The sequence below is a fragment of the Anopheles marshallii genome, chromosome 2 (genome assembly GCF_943734725.1).
Source record: "Anopheles marshallii chromosome 2, idAnoMarsDA_429_01, whole genome shotgun sequence".
NCBI classification, from domain to species: Eukaryota; Metazoa; Arthropoda; class Insecta; order Diptera; family Culicidae; genus Anopheles; species Anopheles marshallii.
Genome location: NC_071326.1, coordinates 54,713,468 through 54,728,581, shown reverse-complemented (window position 1 = coordinate 54,728,581; position 15,114 = coordinate 54,713,468). Strand labels below are relative to the sequence as shown.

Genomic DNA, 15,114 nt, shown 5'->3' with positions numbered 1-15,114 from the left:
ATATTTTTTTAAGTCCATTATTCAGCGTTTTTATAATGCTTTTTGAATGTTTTGCAGAAGAAGCTATGGCTTTATCGTCAGCGTATAAATATCTGGTATAATTTTTCATGGTAGGAATGTTTGATGTGTAGATGTTGAAAAGAAGAGGTGATAATGTGCTGCCTTGTGGAACTCCTGCTGTGGGAGTATACTTTTCTGACATGCATTTACCAATCTGTATGTAGTTTTTACTCTCTTTAAGGAAAGATTCAATGATAACCCCAATTCAGGAAATAGAGGGATCCTTGAAACATTTCATACATCTGCACAACAACATGAATAAATACCATAAAACAAGTAATAATACAAGACATAAAATAATAGAAAAACTGCTAAACAAACAAAAACTAAATCGAAAAAATAATGAACAAATAACAACAATAACAAAAAACTGCAATAATAACAAACAATTTAAAAAAATATATATATCACAATAAAAAAAAGGCTCAAGGAAACAAGTATAAAATGAAACGGCTGAACACAATGGAAGAAGAAACCAACCGGGCACTTTAACAACCAACCAAACCAACAAATTCAAAACTTAGACAAATGGACACCAGTCCTCTCTTTCAACCCCAGGGGGTATGCCTCTGAATATGAGACGTCAAATCTCATAGGAGGATACATACCACCGCCAAAAATAGAAGATGAAGAAGAAGAACCCTTGCGATACTGTTCACTCTCTTTGTCTCTCTCGAATTGACGTCTCTTCTTCGAACGTCACTGATGTCGAGGTGTCTAGACAGTATAGCGATTAAGGTTTCTAAGGTTTAAGATGGTGGCACCTAAGAATATATATTTCGCCACAAGTCCTATGCATTTTTGTTTACACATGTGCATCTTAAATCGTAAATAATTTGTGCTTCGTTGCGCAAGTCCGCGTTATTCGCTTTTTTCCCTCAAATAGTGCCGCTTGCACATGCCTCTTATTTAAATTATAGCATTTGTCTCGATCGCGCTGTGGGTCTGTTTATTTTATGATCCAAACTTATCTCTGGGTTCGTGCATCGGGGCTGTCTCAAACATTTCTTTATTTCAGCCAGCAAAGTCAATTCTAGTTGATAAGTTATTCGCACTCTAGCACGCATTATTTGCGTAATAATTCCACTGTTGTAATCGGGCATTACGTTTTTTTAACGTTTTGGTCGAGGGCTGCTTAACCGTGCATCTACACCTAGCGGTTCTTCATTTTGGTCTCCCACAAATCGTGGGAAGCTCCCAACGTACCTGGTAGCGTACCTAGCCCCATGGTAAATAACAGGTACGTTGGCTAACGTAGACGCATGGTAAAGGCTTGTGGCGACCAGAGCATCGTAATTAGTCAAGACACGCCACCTAGGCAAAAAAGAGGGTACTAAACAAATTGCTAGTTGGGAAGTTTTGCCTGGACAAGACGAATACAATGAGTTCTTTGTTCCTAGGTAAACCCAAACTAGACAACCGCTAAAGCTAGGACAATAGGACAGGGAATCGAAACGAATATGTCAAGGAAAACAAAAGAACGCATACCAAAACATACGGCACAAATTAGTATAAAAACGGCACCATGTCCGTACCACAAATCAGTTATCGTTTAGCACTCCGACGAGGAGTTTCCGTCCAATCGTCGATCGAACACCATAGTGGTAAAGCAGAGCTTTCGCTGTGCACGGTATCCAACAACCAGGAAGGATCAATAAAAGTAGGACCCAACTCCGGTTGGACACCCCTAAAGTCTACTTAAAAGAAGCTCCAAGGCTGGTTATCTACTGCAAACGCCCTATTTAAAGAACGATGTTAAGCGGTGGCTGCTTAAGCAAATCTGGCTACTTGGGCAGAAGTGGGATCAATTCTGATATTCTGATGTACCGGTACCAGAGTCCAAGATCTTTGACAAAAGAAAAATAGAACCAGCCAGTGGCGGATCTAACGGTGGGCGGAGTAGGCGGCCTCGCCGTGAAGGGGCCCACGGGAAAAGTTGTTTAGTAGGAAAAGTGGATAAAGTGTAAAAGTGAAAATGGTGAATCGGTTTGGTCACCCGATGGTGGCTTTTGTGCGACGAATTCCGCAGGGATGGTGAGTGTTGTACCGTAGACGAGTTCTGCTGGTGATGCATTGATGTCATCCTTAAAGGTGGTACGTAGTCCCAGCACAATAAGTGGTAGGTGTTCACTCCATCTTATTGTATCTTTGCAGCAAATGGCTGCTTTCAGGGTGCGATGCCACCTCTCGATCAGTCCATTTGCTTGCGGATGATAGGCAGTCGTCCGGATATGCTTCGTTCCGAGTGTTCGCGTTAGTTCCTTGAACAAGGAAGATTCGAACTGTCTTCCTTGGTCCGTGGTCACGTACGAAGGAACTCCAAATCGGGCGATCCAGTGATAGATCAGTGCCGAAACGACAGTTGGTGCTGTTATGTTCGGGATCGGAACTGCTTCGGGCCAACGGGAAAAACGGTCGATGATCGTCAAGCAGTAGCGGTTGCCATTGCTGACTGGAAAGGGGCCGATGATGTCTACATTGATGTGGGCGAACCTTGCAGCAGTTGCCGGATACGCTGTTAGGGGGCTTTTTGTATGGCGCCCTACTTTGGCTCGTTGGCAAAAGATACACCTCCTTACAAATTCCTGCGTCTCTTTTTTTTTATGTCCAGCCAAACGAATCGTTCGGTCATCAATTTGGCTGTGGCTTTTGCTCCAGGGTGACTCAGGTCATGGACGGCGTGAAGAAGCGGAATCCGGAAAGACTTCGTGATGTAGGGTCGAATTATTCCACCAGGGCAGTCGGCGTACAGCGATTTGTTGCTTCCTGGAATCGGTGTCTTCTGGAGGTGTAGGTCGGTTGACGTTTTCCCGCTGATTATATCGGCCAGTTCGGGATCGCTGGATTGATCTTCTGCCAGTTTTTCGAAGTCGATAGATGGTGTCACCTGTATCGTTTCGATGCGTGAAAGTATATCGGTGGTGATATTCTCTTCTCCTGCTACGTGATGAATGTCGGTGGTAAACTGACCGATGAAGTCTAACGGGCGCACTCGTCGTGGTGAGGCGTTATCGTGTGTTTGCCGGAAAGCGTAGATTAGAGGCTTGTGATCCGTGTAGATCCGGAAGTCACGACCCTCCAACAGGTGGCGAAAATGTCGTACGGCAAGGTAAACTGCTGTCAGCTCTCGGTCGTTAGTTGAGTACTTCAGCTGTGCTTTCTCGAATTTCTTCGAGAAGAATCCTAGGGGTTGGAGTTGGCCGTCGACGAGTTGGTGTAAAACGGCTCCAGCGGCGAAGTCCGAGGCGTCAGTCCAAAGCGACAGCTCTGCGTTTGGAGCGGGACGAGTCAATAGCGTGGCGTTCTGTAGTTGCTCTTTGCAGCGGTCGAATGCTTCGGTGGCTGCAGGCGTCCAAACTAGTGGTATTTTGTCCTTCTTCTTGTTCCCCGGTGTCATCTCTAGCAGGATCCCTTGTGTTTCCAGGGCGTGTGGTAGAAAACGGCGGTAATAATTCACCATGGCGAGGAACTTTTTAAGCTCCATGATGGTGGTTGACTGCTTCATCTCGCTAATGGCTTGCACTCGTTCGGGCAGAGGATAAATTCCTTTTGCGTTGACAAAATGACCCAGGAAAGCAATTTCACTACGGCCAAACTCGCACTTAGCCGGATTAATGGCTAACTGATGTTGCTCCGGACGCTGGAATAGCTGGCGCAGGTGGTCGTGATGTTGTTCCTCTGACGCCGATGCTTCTATCATGTCGTCGATGTAGGGGAAGACGAAATCAAAACCTCGTAATACATCATGGATGAGTCGCTGGAACGTCTGCGCGGCATTCCTCAAGCCGAATGGCATCGTGGTGTATTCGAACAACCCGAAAGGGGTTGTGATTGCCGTTTTCGGGATATCTTCCGGATGTAGGGGGATTTGATGGTATGCTTTGTGCAGGTCGATCTTGGAGAAAATGATCTTTCCTTGCAAATGCATCGTGAAATCCTGCAGGAAAGGCAATGGGTATCGGTCCGGGATCGTCTTTGCGTTGAGGGGACGGTAGTCTCCACATGGACGCCAAGTTCCATCGGCTTTCCTGGTCATGTGTAGTAGGCAGTCCCAGCTGTTATTTGAAGGACGGCATACTCCGAGTTGTACCAAGGACTCAAATTCCGCGTGTGCTGCAGCATACTTTTCTGGAGACAATCTTCGGAGACGTGCGAAGGTTGGTTGACCGGTAGTCTCGATGCGGTGTGTGATGTTGGTCCGTAAGAGTGTTCCAGGCGCAATCGGTACGGTCAGTGCGGGAAACTCTGCGAGTAGGTTGGTCATCGGAGAAGTTCCGTCGCAAACCTTGACGGTTGGCTCTTCTAGATTACGATCGGGTTCTCCGGGCGTCTGCAGCTTGGTAATGGCGTCAACCAGGCATCTGCGGCGAAGGTCCACCAGGAGGTGGAAATGTTGAAGGAAGTCGGCTCCAATGATGGCGGTGCCTACGTCTGCTATCACGAAGTTCCACAGGAATGCTCGTCGAAGTCCCAGGTCCAGGGTGTAAAGTGATTCTCCGTATACCTCTATGGGTGTTCTGTTGGCAGCAAACAATTTCATTGTAGATGGCTTATACGAGCAAGTACTGTGTTGGCGAGGGATTACCGAGACGTCGGCGCCGGTATCTATGAGGAAGCGTTGCTTAGTTCGTTGATCTACTACAATAAGGCGATGGCTGGTGGTTGCCAATGAGTGGACTTCTCGCTCGTCGGATAATTGTCAGGTTGAAGGAGATGGCGTATTGTTTCCATGTCGTCGGTCTTTGAATGAGCAGGGAGCTCGGCAGTTTCGCCTCGGCCAGTAGTTGAGATGGCTTGCGATCCCCGAGGTTCTTGTCTGCTAGCAACCGATGCAGTCGACTTCGTTGTGATTCCTCGAAGTGTTGAATCAAAGCTCTCTTCGCAGCTTCGTAGCGGTCGGTACTAGGAACGTTTTCCAGAAAATGTCGTACTTCTGGGACGATGCTGATAGGAATCTGCGTTTTGAGTATGTTGTAGCGCTTGAAGTCACTTCTCGGAGAAATGTTCCACACGTCAAACCAATTCTCCAAAGCGAAGAAAAAGGTGTGGATGTCGGCGGCGCTCAACTCGGGCGGTTTGAGACGCATTGCGTTCATCGTCTGAACTTCAGAATCCTGCATCTCGGTAGTTGCGTTGTGCGTAGTAGATATGTTGAGCGTCCCGGGCGGCGTAGTGAGTCCGGTAGCGGGGCTGGTTACGTTGGAGTTATCGTTCCTGGTTACTTTATTGTTTGGGCTATGCAACATAGCGGCCACGATTCTCCTTCGCTTGTAGCGTAAACACGGATGTTTGAATCAGCGTTTGATGATCGTCACAGTCCCCGATGTGGGATGTAGCGCGGTGGTGTGGAACGGGGTGCACGTATCACTGTCGATAGACCGGTGTGTACGAGTCGACGTAGTACCTAACAGTGGGGTAGATCACGGTCTAAGCCAGTTTTTTGTATGCGTTTTGACGTTTCCAGGCTTATCCGCTTACAGCTCGCCATACAAAGGGCAAGCCAAGTTAAGCCTAGGAAAGAAGGATTAGATTGGTTTCTCAATGAAAGTACCCAAGTACCCAAAACCCAAACACGACAAATGTCAAAACAAAGAATTTTGCTAGCTGGTCTGAGCCAGGTTAGGCCATGTTTCCCGTGTGCGAAAAAGGTAAACAAATTTTTTTTAACGAAAACAACTGAAAAAGGATTATTTTAATAATCAGACTTGTATATTATTTCAAATGCATTGAAATTAAAATTAAATTTATAAACTTTAATTGATTTTTCTCAAATTTTAGTTTCACAAAAATCGTCCCTTGTGTCATTCTTTATGTTAAAATGCTACGCCCTTTACGAATCTGTACAGAATGATACAGCCCGGTACCTGGATTATTTGGCAGATACAGGCTTAAAGCTTAAGCTTTCTAACTTTTGGGATGATCTACCCCAGTGTTGGTACGAGACGTCGCGGGCAGAGCAACGGGTACGGGCCGGGGTGGTACGCAATAGTGTAGGTCCGAGACGTCGTGGGCAGAGCAACGGGTACGGACCGGGGTGGTACGCTATAGCCAGGAAAGAATCGGATGGTTCCTCGCTGCTCCCGTTGATCCTCGGTGTTGGTATGGTTCCCAACAAGGGCCTTCTTGAAGGCGGGTTGTGGAAGGAATCACGTCGAGGTCACCAGTTTTAGGAGTGTCCAATCGAAGTTGGGTCCTATTTTTATTTTTCCTTCCAACTGCTGGGAGTTAGGTCTCAGACAACTTTGCTTCTCTACTACAGGTTTACTAGCAGAAGGATTTTCTTGTCGAATATCGGAGCGATAACTCGCAGAAGGTCTTCCTCGTCGGAGATCGGAGCGATAACTCGCAGAAGGTCTTCCTCGTCGGAGATCGGAGCGATAACTAACTTTCGTTCGGACATGCCACCGCTTTTATACTGTGCTGGCCATGTCTCGAACTTTCCTGTCTCCTTACAATTCGTGTTTGATCCCGTCTGTTTTTCGTTTGTTCGCCTATTCTTTCGTTCCTCTCCTACAAACAAGGATCTTATTGTTCTAGCTTTACCTAGTCTAGTTTGGGTTTACCTAGGAACAAAGGACTGAGTGTATTCGTCTTGTCCAGGCAAAACTTCCCAACTAGCAATTTGTTTAGTACCCTCTTTTTTGCCTAGGTGGCGCTTTTTTGTGTCTTGGCTAATTACGACGCTCTGGTCGCCACAGATCTATAAAAAAAAATACATACGGTGGACTTGCTATGCAGGAAGCTTAAGACATATTCTCACAAACGTACTGCGCAACTCCAAACGGGCAACTAGAAAACTGCAGTTCACCAGCGTAGGTTATGTTTGGCAGGCAAATACGTACAAGCTTAGAATTGCAACATCCCATCCCCTCGTTCAGAGATTCAACAGGTAGCAAGAAGGATGTTTCAAAACGGCGATCTGGTGTATGCCAAAATGGTTAAGTGCAATAACTGGGAATGGGTGCCGGGTACTGTTGTAGGAATAATAGGCAAGGTAATGTCCAAAATCGGGACGGATGAACGAATTATTCGACGTCATAAACACCAGTTGCGCAGGCGGGTAGAAAGTAACCAAAGGGCTACACAGGGCGCGAATTCAAAGGTTGCGTTGGTATACTAACGGATACGTGGACCTACCTACAACCTCTACCACTCAGCATACCGATCCCAGTAGTCCAACACTATATTCAAATCAAGCAGCAGCAAACGTTAGGCCATACATCCCTGTCGCTGACGGAAGTTATGTCCCTCAAAAGGAACCAAAGTAGGCCGTGGAAGGAGACAATGTAGGAGGTATACGTTATCGCTCTCGCGCCGCTTCTTAATGAAGCGGCAAGCGAGAGAAAGCGACGTTGATCCTAGGACAGCTGTCCCGTCGGCTGCGTGTATATATGCGGATGCGTGTAGCGTGAACGGAAGAATAGGAAGCATGCTTGGCGCCAACTTCCTCATAAACAAGTAAACTAAGCTTAGCGCTCTCGCTCGCTTCATAACAGGAAGCGAGAGGGACGGAAGTTAAGCGTCACTTCCTATCTCGCTTGCTGCGCAAGCGTAGATTAAAAAGGAATTGGCGATATGGAATTTCTCGAATTATTAAATTGAATTAAATTAAATAAATTGGATTGGAATTTGGATAAATAGGTTAGGAAATATATTATAACTAAATATTTAAATAAGGAGATTTATATGTAGGGTGCTAGGAAGATGCCAAAACAAATATTGTAATTCGCAGCTTACTATGTATCGCTAGCGCAACACGGAACTAAAAGGGGGCTACGGGGAGGTAGCCCGGAATAAAGCAAACTTCTCACAACCGGAACGAAAAGCCTTTTTATTGGGGCGGTGTGGGGCGGTTTAACGGCGTGGCTAGTAGAGTTGCTACCTATTCTCACCCTCGGTCGGAGTTTGATACTCCGGTCCGAGAGCTCAACACGGGTTTATCGCCCTGCTGTGCTGGGAACAATCCCCATACATAGAAACACCATGGTATTTTCACCACGCCGCTCTTCTAGACCTAGAAGAGTCCCGCGTAGGTTCGTCGCATACCATCTCACTTAAAAGGGGGAGATGTTGTGGGGCAATCTGATTAATCGGAGCCACGCACTGACAGCCACTCAGCCATGACCCGCGATTGTCATGTGTGCGATGTGTGCGTGAGTGTCCTGGGGCGCTGACCGCATGATCGGGTCAGTGCGCAAACGAGCAGTTGATTCGGACAGTTGATTAGAACATAGCAAAGCTTTCGATGTGCTGCGGGCGGTGCGTGTGTAATTGTATTTAGCAATAAAGTATCGTTTATGTCTTAAAATCTTACAAACGTTCATTGTGCTATTCGGACACCACCCAAAAGCAAAGACATAACAGTGTGAGCAGGGGAAATACAGTTCCTGATGATTTGGAGCGTATACAGTGGTACATCGACTCAGGTTGCGCGGATCACCTAGTAAACGACAAGACGCTTTTCGAAACGATGCATCGATTGCAGACACGAGTAGAAATAGCGATCTCGCATGATGGTGAAACAATCGTTGCTGAATACAAGGGTACAGTTAAAGTGATTAGGATTAAAAATGGTGAATATGCCGCATTTACCCGTGAATGTACTATTTGTGCCTGAACTGAGATGTAACCTATTTTCGGTGTTGCGTGTGGACAAGGCAAGTATGCGTGTTATGTACGCAAACGGTGAGGTAAAAATTTACTGCTTATCAGACATGGTAGCATGTGATTTTCTACAAGGACAACTGTATCAGCTCAATTTCTGGAGATCTAATCACGTTGAAAACAAAGTGATGTTAACGCATGGTCGTATTCCGAGAAATATGAACGCTGAACTTGAACGCTAGAAGCCTTGATCAACTTTTTCGTAAAAAAATGGTGTTAGGAGTAAAACTGCCATGTGATTCAAAAGGCTTCAAAGACATGAATTTTTTCATGTGCAAACCGTGTTTGCTTGGTAAGCGAACAAGGAATCCGTTTCCGGTACGCGAAGGGAAAATATCGTCACGAGTACTGAAACTGATCCATTCTGACATATGCGGATCAATAACACCAACCGGATTGTACGGTATGAAGTACTTCATTACTTTCATTGACGATTGGTCGCATTTCACGATGGCGTTTCTCATTAAATCCAAAGATGATACGATATATTTCAGGATTATGAAGCCCAAGTCACCGCCAAATTTGGGCAGAAAATCAGTCGACTTCGCTGTGACAACGATGGAGAGTATCGAAACAAATTGTTCGAGAAGTTTTGCAAGCAACGCGGCATCTGCGTAGAATGGACAGTTCCTTATTGTTGGATACTGCAACGCTGTTAGTAGTAGAACGTAGTTAATAAACAGGTCACGGTCTAAGTGTCAGATCAGGATCAGTGTCAGTTAAGAGCGGAAACGACCAGAGCAACTCTCTTCTGCTGAAACGCCTCGTAACGACAACACGTGTACTAAGAACTTGTAATAAAACCGTTTACACTTTAACAGCTTATGGGGCCAGACCCTTTACGCAGACCCTAAGAAGAGATGACCGATATAACGAATATTACTGGAATTGATCGATTGGTGGGACGCGAAAACTGGTCGACGTGAAGGTCTTATCTAGAACTTATCTAGAGGTCGAGGACCTTTGGAGCGCCGTAGAATCGAAAATGAAACCAGATAGGACAGTTGAAGCAGTGGATCTTTTTTTAAATTATTGATTAAAGATTAAAGTTAAAGATAGAAAGGCACGAGTCAAATTCATCCTAGTGTTTGAGCCGGGTAATTATTACCATGTAAGAGATACACAGACTGCTCGGGAAGCTTGGAAAAAGTTGTGCGACGCGTTTGAAGAAACGGGCTTAACGCGGGAAGTCGGTTTACTTTTTAAGCTAATTCGTACCGATCTGGAAAGCTGTGGATCGATTGAAAATTACACGAATAGAATGATTTCGACCTGCCACCAACTGAATGCGATCGGGTTTCAAATTGCTGATCGATTTTTCGGTGCATTGCTTCTCGCTGGGCTACCAGAACGATACCAATCAATGGTGATGGCACTTAAAAACTCGGGTACTGCGATCACAGATGATTCGATAAAAACCATTTTGCTGCAAGAAGAAGCAGGATCGATGCACACCGAAAAAATATGCGTAGCAAAACAACACGCGCATGGCACGCACACGGCACGACACGGCACGCACAAAAGAACCGAGCGCAAAGGACCTAAGTGTTGGAAATGCAATCGGTTCGGGCACATTGCAAGTGAATGCGATAACGGTAATACCGCCAAGAGAGAGAAAGCGTTGGGAGCAGTGTTACTAAGTGTTGAACGAGGAGCGAAGTGTGAAAGGTATTTGGATTCAGGCGCCACGTTTCACATGACGCATAACCTCAAACTCTTGCAAGACGTGAAGGATAGAAAAAAAAAAGAAAGAGTATGCAAATCAGAGCGTGTGGTACTGCAAGGATCTATCCGGTAAAGAGTAAATATGGGGGAGTTTTGCCAGTAAATGATGTCCATTACATTCCTGACCTTTCCATGAATCTGCTTTCGGTCGAATAGTGAAAAAATGATACTCGATCGTGTTTAATATCGATGGATGCAGAATACTGAGCGATAACGGCGATGTAATTGCGACTGGAGTCTTAGAAAACGTTTTGTTTAAGATTGTTCAGCAAAAATCGTGTGATAGAGTGATGGCGTGTTCATCGAGCAACTCAATCGAAATGTGGCTCAAGCGACTAGGACATATTAATGTGAAAAGCTTGCAGAAGCTGGCTGATGGAGTCGTGAATGGCTTACTGATGAGTGGAGGAAACTATCAATGATTGTACGATTTGTGCCATGGGAAAGCAGACGCGATTGCCGTTTAGTAATGTGGTTATTAGACGAGTCCGAATCTATCAAAAAGATCTTGTCGTCTATCTGTCTAACCGGGCTCTGACAGGGTGTTTGACAGATAGATGCCATCTTCCAGTGTAATAACGTCGATCCGATGGAAATCAATATCGGAAAGTTCAATTGTGATTTCCACTGTCATCCATGAAGAATAAATTTAAATATTACGTTGTTTAATGGAATGATTATACAAATAGCAAAATATTAAACTGAAATAAATTGAGCTACTTGCAGTCGACATGTGTTGTATACAGTAATCAGGGCTTGCCTGCCCCTGGAACCGAAGCAGTGAGTGCCGCTCTTAAGAGACAGTAATCGGTCTCCTAGTGATGCGTGCGGGAGCATCGTGCGTTGTCTCGTCCTAGCCAGCAGCCTAGTCGGTCGTATCATTGTACCTTGTACATTTTAATTATAGTGATAAAAATAAATCGATAAGCTTTGTACAAGATCCAACAGTGGCGACGAGGATTTTTGTTTTAACTTATTTAACGTACAGACCACACGTGCATAAGTGAAATAGTAATGCATACCAATGAAGAAATCAATCAGCAGACGCGCAACGGCGCCGAAGGACCGCCATCGCGCAGCAGCCATCGAGGAAGCGTCGGTCGGCCAGAAACTGAATTTGGCTGGATTCATGAACTTTTCAAACAACAGCAAACTATGATGCAGGAGCAACAACAAACGTTTATGAAGCAACAGGAAAAGTTCATAGCAGAAATTTGGCAAACAGCACGCTGCAAGGATCCCGTGAATGTGGAACAGATAAGTGATGTGCTGGCGGGCCAGATCAAAGACTTTCGTTTCAACCCAGAAGAGTGTGTCACTTTCACCGGATGGTTTTCGCGGTACGAAGACCTTTTTGAGAAGGATGCGCATAAACTGGAAGACGATGGAAAGGTGCGATTGCTGCTGAGGAAGCTTGGTTTACCCGAGCACGAACGATACACGAGCTATGTGCTGCCGAGTAAGCCTAAGGATTTCAATTTTGCCGAGACGGTGAGTAAGTTGAAATCGCTTTTTGGTCCCCGTGAATCGGAGGTGAGCAAACGGTTTAAGTGTCTTCAACTGCAAAAGACAAAGCTGGAGGACTATGTGGCATTTAGCTGCCGAGTGAATAAAAGTGTGGTGGAATCCGAACTCGCGGTGCTAACGGAAGAACAACTGAAGTGTTTTCTATTCGTGTGCGGGTTAAAGGACGATAGCGACGCCGAAGTAAGATTGCGATTGCTTAAGCAGATTAGGGGAAACGGATCAATCACATTGCCCCAGTTAGTCGAGGAATGTCAGCAGATTGTTGATTTGAAGGGAGACACCGTAATGATCGAGGGCGAGAACAAAGATGTAAACGTCGTGAAGGACGGGAAACGAGACCATATTGCTCAAAAGTGGCAAAATAACCGCGTTGAACAAGGAGCACAGCGTAAAGCCAGTATACCTGTGATAAAGTGTTGGCTTTGTGGGGAGGGCCATTTTGCTCGGAAGTGTTCATATGGCGGTTACAGATGCAAGCAATGTCACAAGTATGGCCACAAGGAAGGTCATTGTAATGCAGCCGAACGGTATAGGAAATCAAAAACGTATGGCAAAGTACGAACGGTTGTAGTTAACAGGGTCATGAGCAAAGGCAAAGGTCATGTGAGCGTGATGCTAAATGGCGAATCTGTGAAGATGATGGTGGACACTGGTGCAGATATCTCTATAATTTCGAGAGAACAATGGCGAAAAATCGGCGAGCCGCCATTGCGTCCACCATCCGTGAAAGCAAAGACAGCGTCGGGTAACAAGCTGCGAATCATAGGTGAATTTAGTGCACAGTTAACATTGAAGCAACAAACGAAGAATTGTACAGTGCGAGTTACTGAGGAACAATTAATGTTGCTAGGTGCTGATATGATGGATGTTTTCGGGTTGTGGGATGTACCGCTAGCGTCGGTGTGTAATAGTGTATGTGTAGCAACTCAGAGCATGGAATCTGTTAGAAGGGAGTTCGGTAGCCTGTTTTCCCATGATTTGGGACACTGCACGAAGGCGAAAGTGAGGATGGAGCTGAAGAAAGAAGCTGTTCCCGTATTTCGGCCGAAACGACCAGTTTCTTATGCGATGCGTCCGGCAATAGACGAGGAATTAGATCGGCTGGAAAAAGAAGGTATCATAAACCGCGTTAACTTTTCAGCATGGGCGGCGCCTATAGTAGTAGTCCGCAAGGCTAATGGGAGTATACGCATATGTGGAGACTACTCTACAGGGTTAAATAATGCACTTCAGCCCCACCAATATCCAATTCCGTTGCCGGAAGAGATTTTCTCAACGTTGGCGAATTCAGCGATGTTCAGCCAGATAGACCTCACCGATGCTTTTCTTCAGGTCGAAGTAGAACAAGAGTGCAGAGAGCTGCTAACAGTAAACACACATCGAGGATTGTATGCGTACAATCGACTGCCGCCGGGGGTGAAGGTTGCACCAGGTGCCTTTCAGCAGTTAATGGAGACCATGCTGGCTGGAATAAAGGATGTTGCAGTGTATTTGGATGATATAGTCATCGGCGGAGCGGATGAACACACCCACATGATGAACCTGCGTGCAGTGCTAGCAAAGCTGCGGGAGTATGGTTTCAAAATCAGACCAGAGAAGTGTAAATTTTTACAAAAACAGATTAAATATCTTGGTCACATTTTAGATCGTGAAGGTCAACGCCCGGATCCCGCTAAGATAGAAGCGATCGTGAATATGCCCACACCGAAGAATCCATCAGAGGTACGTTCATTCTTAGGGGCGATCAATTATTACGGAAAATTTGTGCCCCAGATGAGAAATCTGCGTTATCCGCTTGATGACTTGCTTAAGAAAGATGGTCATTGGCAATGGAGTCCGGAATGTCAACAAGCCTTCGAAACGTTTAAGCGGATACTGACCTCAGATCTTTTGTTGACATACTACGATCCGAGGAAGCCGATAATTGTAGCGGCCGATGCATCGTCAGTGGGTGTAGGAGCCACAATTAGCCACAAAATGTCGAACGGAACTATGAAAATAATTCAGCATGCATCCCGCGCCCTAACGAAGACGGAAATGGGTTATAGCCAACCAGATCGCGAAGGATTGGCAATAATATATGCGGTTACTAAGTTCCACCGAATGATTTTCGGACGACGATTTACGTTGCAAACGGATCATGCACCTTTGTTGCGAATTTTTGGATCGCGCACGGGAATTCCAGTCTATACGGCTAATAGATTGCAACGTTGGGCTCTGACATTGCTGATGTATGATTTTAACATTGAATATGTGTCAACTGAGAAATTCGGAAATGCCGACGTACTGTCTCGCTTGATAGCGAACCATGAGAAACCGGATCTAGAATACGTGATTGCGAGCGTCGAAATAGAAAGGGATGTGCGGGCCGTGATAGGCAGCATAACGCAAATAATGCCACTGACGTTTGAAGATGTCTTGCGTGAAACTAACAAAGACCTGTTACTACGAGAAGTACGAGATTTTGTTCTACACGGTTGGCCAAAGAAGAAATTGGAGAAGTTAGAACTGCGAAACTTTCAAGTCAGAAGCGAGTCTTTGTCCACAGTAAACGGATGTTTACTTTTTGGCGAGCGGTTAGTGATTCCTGGTCCTCAGAGGCAGAAATGCTTACAGCAGTTACATAAAGGTCATCCCGGCATGGATAAAATGAAGGCGCTTGCAAGAAGCTATGTATATTGGCCCGGTATAGACCGTGATGTCGAAGAAAAGGTCCGGAAATGCCAACAATGTGCAGCAGTTGCGAAGACATCAGCTCATAGTAATCCAATCTCTTGGCCAGAATCAACTGCTCCATGGCAGCGAGTACATGTGGACTACGCGGGGCCTATCAACGGAACATATTATTTACTTGTAGTTGATTCATTTTCTAAATGGCCAGAGATAGTGGCGACCACGGCTATTACATCAAATGCAACCATTAGGATACTACGAGGCCTGTTCAGTCGTTTCGGAATGCCGAATGTATTAGTGAGTGACAATGGGTTGCAGTTTACCAGTGCGGATTTTGAAATGTTTTGTACAACCAACGGAATTGAGCATTTGCGTACGGCCCCCTTCCATCCGCAATCAAACGGGCAGGTAGAAAGATTTGTAGATACGTTTAAGCGGGCCTTAAGGAAAATGGAGGGGGAAGGT

At 45.6% G+C, this 15,114-nt stretch overlaps 1 protein-coding gene across 1 annotated transcript; it reads left to right on the top strand.

Moving 5' to 3' along the window:
- The first annotated feature begins 11,463 nt into the window (after positions 1-11,463).
- On the top strand, positions 11,464-14,197 carry LOC128718164 (uncharacterized protein K02A2.6-like). Its single transcript, XM_053811836.1, has 2 exons — positions 11,464-14,061; positions 14,162-14,197. The coding sequence occupies exons 1-2, from the start codon at positions 11,464-11,466 to the stop codon at positions 14,195-14,197; spliced, it is 2,634 nt and encodes an 877-aa protein (XP_053667811.1).
- The last annotated feature ends 917 nt before the right edge of the window (positions 14,198-15,114 follow it).

Bases quoted from the DNA above. Each gene is read 5' to 3' on its own strand.
- LOC128718164 (XM_053811836.1), top strand. From the start codon at position 11,464: ATGCATACCAATGAAGAAATCAATCAGCAGACGCGCAACGGCGCCGAA. The intron at 14,062-14,161 runs GTTACTAAGTTC...CGGGAATTCCAG, and splicing joins GATTGGCAATAATATATGCG to TCTATACGGCTAATAGATTG.